The 6,153-nt window shown below is 48.6% G+C and overlaps 1 protein-coding gene across 2 annotated transcripts in view; it reads right to left on the bottom strand.

Annotated features, from left to right (window-relative positions):
* Nucleotides 1–4,214: 4,214 nt before the first annotated feature.
* The window catches only part of BORCS5 (BLOC-1 related complex subunit 5), an 88,393-nt gene continuing 86,454 nt past the window's right edge, over nucleotides 4,215–6,153 (bottom strand). For both annotated transcript variants that reach the window (XM_066264517.1, XM_066264516.1), the window contains exon 4: nucleotides 4,215–4,884. In XM_066264517.1, the coding sequence (XP_066120614.1) occupies nucleotides 4,654–4,884 (231 nt within the window). In that variant the 3' untranslated portion in view covers nucleotides 4,215–4,653. The remainder of the gene's footprint in view (nucleotides 4,885–6,153) is intronic.

The following is a 6,153-nucleotide window of genomic DNA, read 5'->3' as shown; positions in this document are numbered from 1 at the left end:
TTTTCATATGTCAGAGGAAAAAGTAAAGAAAAACCTAGAGAATAAAAAAAAACCAAAAAAAACCAACCCTCATTTCCTAAGTGCACTCCAGTACCTCAGTATGAAGTCCTCAAAACTCATTTCATCAGACACTGGCAGAGAATATAATTCAGTTACTAAAACAGAAAACTTGAGGGAAACGAAGACATGAAATCTATATAATGGTACTTATGAGACCTATATCACTTGCTTTGAACCCCACAGCTCATCTGTTATAAATTTAAATACATATAATACAAAGAGTAAAGGCCAGCTTCTACCGACCTACCTCAGCTAGTCCAACAAGGAGACTGCATGTACAGGGGCCTGTTTGATAGTGTTCATAAATACAGATGAAAAAACTGACAAGCAAAACATTCTTAAAAGAAAGGAGTCACTGGATGCCTAATTTATAATTAACAAAAAGAAGGAAAGGAACTCTCCCTTGGGAACACAGAATTTTGAAGTCCCTACCCCAAGACCTAGGGCCACTACTCAGCAACAACAGGTGAAGATGGTCATCATTGCTAAAGAGCAAAAGATTAGAATTGCACACTGGGAATCTTAGAGTTGGAAGGGGCTTGAGAGCCCATCCAGACCAGCTCATGCTGTAGGGAGGTGGATACTGAACCTCGGGGAATTTGAATGACTTACCGAAGGTAAGGCTAGAACTTCCAGCCAGGGCTCCTCCACACCGTCCTACAGGGCAGACAGGGCATCAAGTATTAACTAGCAGACAGCTAGCATAACTTTCTTGAAATAATAAGTCACTCAAGTGCCCAGAATCCATTGGAAAAAAGAAAGTATGAGACAGGAAAGGATGGGTAACACCAGGTTATCAGGGAAGAACCACTAGGAATGATGTAGAATAGGGGGGTTGTTAAAAGGACTGACGTTAGGCAGTTAGTGTCCCAATTCAGCTGTTTTTTCTTTCCCTGAAGTCACTGGGCAGGTGGTGGGGCAAGACGCTGGCTCTGAGTCGGGGACAGCCAGCACCACTGAAACCTGCGAGCAATGAGACAGAAACCAGCATCTGTCTCACCGGGACCACGCTGGCCTCTCCTAAGCCCTCGCCCTCCCTGCTGCAGACTGTCTGAAGATGTTGGTGTCGTCTGGCCCGGGATTTGGAAGAACAGCAGGCAGAGTTCTCTGGGAGCTGGAGAAGCTGGGGGCCCAGCCGTTGCCCACAAGGTCTGTGAAATGTGCATGAGATGCAGCAGGGCCTGACCGACGGCACCTTCCAGCAAGGGAGCATGGTCACTGCATTACTTCCCCCGAAAACTCCCACGCGCAGTTCTCTTGTAGCCGCACCTAGCCAGAAATCAGCAGGGAAAGAAATTCTGGAAAATAGTACAAGTTAGCCAAGTGCACGTGCACAATATTGCAAAACCACTACAAACCATAAATATTCAATTAACTAGAATTCTTTAAAAATTAAATTTACCTATTCTCTGCTGTTCCCCAGTAATAAAAGTAGCCTATCTACTCAAAACTCAAATCTAAGTTTATGCCATGTTTTGTGTAATTCGTTTTATTTATTTTTGACAGACAAAAAGAGAGAGGGATAGATATGGACCGACAGACAGGAACGGAGAGAGAGATGAGAAGCATCAATTCTTCGTTGTGGCACTTTAGTTGTTCATTGATTGATTTCTCATATGTGCCTTGACCGTGGGGCTACAGCAGACCGAGTAATCCCTTGCTCAAGCCAGCAACCTTGGGTCCAAGCTGGTGAGCTTTTTGTTCAAACCAGATGAGCCCGTGCTCAAGCTGGCGACCTTGGGGTCTTGATCCTGGGTCCTCCCGGACCTAGTCCTACGCTCTATCCACTGTGCCACCGCCTGGTCAGGCTAATTCGTTTTATTATATAAACTGTATTAAGTGCAGTGAGGGGAATGGCAGCTGAGCCCTGAGCTTTTCTGTAGCCCTGTTGTCAACCAGCCCTTCCTTCTTTGAAAGTGACAAGTATGTCCTGTGTTCAGAGATGGGTTCTGTCTACTGAAACTCAAAAAGAGACAGTGATGGTGGTGACTTTTAAATGCCACTTACTATCAGCCTAAGTGAAGGGTATATGATTATTCTTGTATTATTTTTTCCATTTTTCTGCCCATTTGAAGATTTAGAAAATGAAGTTAGAAAATAAAGAGGTGAGATCTAGTATAGCCATATTAAATATGAAAATGTTTTGTGAAACAAATAGCATGAAACGGTATGCAGAGAAAGAGCAATGGGTTAGACTCTAGTCCAGAACTAGAGCCTCAGTTATATGGAAATTTAAGACGTGAAAGAAGGGGTACTGCACATCCGTGGGGGGATGGGTTCTTCAGTCAGTGCTGCTGTCTTCTCCGTGACGTTTCCCAGAATAACCTTAGGTATTTCCTAGGTTTCTAAGTTACAGAACATCTTCCTTGGTCTGAACTCTAATGAATTGCTCTAGAAATGGTTAACAGCCCCATTAAAATCCTGACTATGAAAAGGCATTATTAAAACAGACTCCTTTCACCAGTGAGGCTCAACTGAGGGGAAGGGTCGAGCTTCCTGCCCCTAGCTCGTGCTTCCAGTTCCTCCATGGCTTCCTCAGACCAGTCCTCGGGCTCAGCGGGGTGTCTGCACCCTCCTCAGTGATGGGGGGAGAAAGGCACAGCAGCCGGGAGCTGAAAGGGTTAGTGCTGCTCTGGCCTCTTCCCTGGCCTCTGGCTTCCAACTTGTCTTTTCAGCTCCGAGGGAATAAACAATCTTGATACTGTTTTTTGGTCCTCAGGAAATCCTAGAAGCTGTTGTTTTTTTTCCTCTGATTTTTTTAAGTTTTTATTTTATTTTTAAATTTTGTTTATTCATTTTTATTAGAGAGAGGAGAGAGAGAGAGAGAGAGAGAGAGAGAGAGAGGAAAGAGAGAGAAAAAACAGGGGAAAGAGCAGGAAGCATCACCTCCTATATGTGCCTTGACCAGGCAAGCCCGGGGTTTCGAACTGGCGACCTCAGCATTCCAGGTCGACGTTTTTCCCACTGCCCCACCACAGGTCAGGCCTTCCTCTGATTTTTAACATTTTTTTTTTCCATTTAGCTTAGAATATTCACATTCCTTCTGTCATTCAGAAGAGAGTAATCCATCCTTCTCTGCATTCTGTTTTCATGCTGTTTATGTCCTACATTTTATTCTGGATTGATTAAAATCCAAGATTGAAAAAAATTTTAAATCTAAGAAGCAGATGAGGTTTATCTGAGATATGTGCTAAGTTAATTGAGATCAATTTTAATCTTCTATATTGTAGGCATTGAATACACCTGTGAGGTTTGGAGGACTCAAGGGAGCATCACGAGACCTGCGTGACCCCCGGCCCCCGGACCGCCCTTCTCCCTGGCCCCGGACCGCCCTTCTCCCCGGCCCCAGGGCTCCCCTTCTCCCCGGCCCCAGGGCTCCCCTTCTCCCCGGCCCCAGGGCTCCCCTTCTCCCCGGCCCCAGGGCTCCCTTTCTCCCCGGCCCCAGGGCTCCCCTTCTCCCCGGCCCCAGGCCGCCCTTCTCCCTGACCCCAGACCGCCCCTCTCCCCCGCCCCGGGCAGCCCTTCTCCCTGGCCCCAGGGCTCCCCTTCTCCCCGGCCCCAGGCCGCCCTTCTCCCCGGCCCATCTCTGTCCCTGCTTGGTCTGCTCCCACACTCCATTTCTTTCCTTCTTCAGTCTTTTCTTTCATGAGAACATTTATGATGTGCAAAGTATTGCACGAAGTACTTCTGTAGTTACTCAAATTGCTTAATTTCCTAAACTCCCAGAGAAATTCAACAACATTTCGAGCTTATTGTCTTCAGAAAAGAAGGATAGGGACTCTAGCCACCTCTGTGTCCCTGGCCCAATGTCTGGCACATCGAATGGGCTCCATAATGCCCCCTGAATGAGCGCTCTCCGGCGGGCTGGCAGTGCCTGGCCGCACCACAGGTGTACCAGGCCAGGAAGAAAGTGCTGGCTACCACCTGCCAGCGCGGATGTATGAAAACAAACCTGAACTATGCGCAAGGACACCGGCGTCAGTGGGAGAGAAGTCCAGTGAGGATGCAGAAAGGGAGCCGTCCGTTTCCGACATGACGTGGGACACAGAGCCTGGCACCGCAGAAGTAAGTGTTTCAACAGGGCAGGGAGAGGGTGCCGGAGAGAGACCTGCCAGGTGGACCCAGGGCAGGGACAGGAACCACACACAGGCCTGGACTGAATGAAATCTTTATGTTTACAACCCGTAAACCAGGGAGCCTCGAGTAAAGCTGCACGGAGGCATCAAGGACACAGAGCAGCTTAAGATATTTCTGCCCTTCTCTCCATATTTTCACTCCACAAGCTAAACTAGATAATATATTCTCTCAATTTAAAAAAATCTAAAGAAAATAAAAATAATTTCCAAGGCAGAGTTATATAAAGAAGTCCTAATAAAACCATTGCAACTGCAGTTATCAGGATCAGTGTGGTTCATGTTGCAAAGGGAGCTGCATCCAGGAGAGGGGGAGGCAGGGCGGAGGCCGGTGGGCAGCTTCACATCCCCTTCCACCAGCTTCGAGCCCCAGCGCGTCATCTGACTGGTTCGAAATGTCCTCGGAACTGGTGGTGCCCGCCGTCCCCGCGCACGCCAGCCTGGAGGCGGGAGGAGCGCGCTACAGCTGGAGCTCGCGCTCTGGTTTCATGCTGAAGGGCTCCAGCCGCTCGCCCTCGGGCAGCATGCTGTTGAGCCTCTCCATCAGGGGCACGGTCTGGTCTATGCCCATCTGGATGCGGCGGAGGATGGCGGACATTTCGTTGACTTTCTGGATCTGCTCTGCATATTTTGCGTACCTTTTCTGGCGCTCTTGCATGAAGCTAAAGAGAGTTTCTACAGAAAGATCCATCTAGAAAGAAAAGAAATGAGATGCATTAATCTATTCAAATAGGGTCACTCAAGAGTGTCAGGTGATCTGCACAGGTTGGGTGGAAACTGACCGGCTCTATGGGACACACTGGGGGATTAAAAACACCCTTCATGAACAGAACTTTATCAACTGTGGCCACAGAACTGTCTTTAGAGGAAGACTAAGAGATGACCGTCTCCTGCTCCTCATAAGAACCAGCACAGGCCCTGGCCGGTTGGCTCAGTGGTAGAGCGTTGGCCTGGCGTGCAGAAGTCCGGGGTTCGATTCCCGGCCAGGGCACACAGGAGAAGCGCCCATCTGCTTCTCCACCCCCCCCTCCTTCCTCTCTGTCTCTCTCTTCCCCTCCCGCAGCCAAGGCTCCATTGGAGCAAAGATGGCCCGGGCGCTGGGGATGGCTCCTTGGCCTCTGCCCCAGGCGCTAGAGTGGCTCTGGTCGCAACAGAGGGACGCCCCGGAGGGGCAGAGCATCGCCCCTGGTGGGCGTGCCGGGTGGATCCCGGTCGGGCGCATGAGGGAGTCTGTCTGACTGTCTCTCCCTGTTTCCAGCTTCAGAAAAATAAATTAAAAAAAAAAAAAAAAAAAAGAACCAGCACAGCTTGTCGCACAGCCTGCTCCAGAATTCAGCACCTTGGGTGGTCACATTTCTCTGGGCAGGGGCATTCCCTTCCCCTCAATCTACAACTCCAGACACTAGACAACATCTCGGGTGCTTATCTGAAATGGCCTCTAACGTGCTAACCTATCACCTCTGAGGCCCCTGGCAGTCAGCCCGTCCCCGATATACTGGATCGGACCGTTGTTACAAGCATCTTAGCGGGGCATTTGTCAACGGCATACACTTCCCTCCATACTCCACACTCCCCTCCACCTTGTGTAACGGCCAGAGCCTCAGTTCAGAAGCCACATCATATCTCACGCTCAGGTGAGAATATATCATTCAAGCATGTGTGTCTTTTCAGAGTCAATTCCATAACAGTCCATGAAAGAAAAAGACCACAGAAGACGAAACTTCAGGATGAGTGAACTCCAAGGTCTCAGGACAAAAGAATCAAGACTAGACCCAGATCTCCTCTGCCCAGCACCTTCCTTTTACTCTTCCTTTCCTGATCAGGACAGTGGACCTTTAGTTGGTACATGGCTTGGCATTAAAGAACATCAAAGTACATGATGGAAAAGTCACTGCCTTTTAAATCTTTTCCCATTCTTTCTGATTGCTGCAAGAAAGTCTCAATTTGGTACAAGTAAGAC

The sequence above is a fragment of the Saccopteryx bilineata genome, chromosome 1, assembly GCF_036850765.1.
Source record: "Saccopteryx bilineata isolate mSacBil1 chromosome 1, mSacBil1_pri_phased_curated, whole genome shotgun sequence".
Lineage (NCBI taxonomy): Eukaryota > Metazoa > Chordata > Mammalia > Chiroptera > Emballonuridae > Saccopteryx > Saccopteryx bilineata.
Note: the sequence above shows the minus strand (reverse complement) of the source record. Positions and strands in the feature narration are given on the sequence as shown.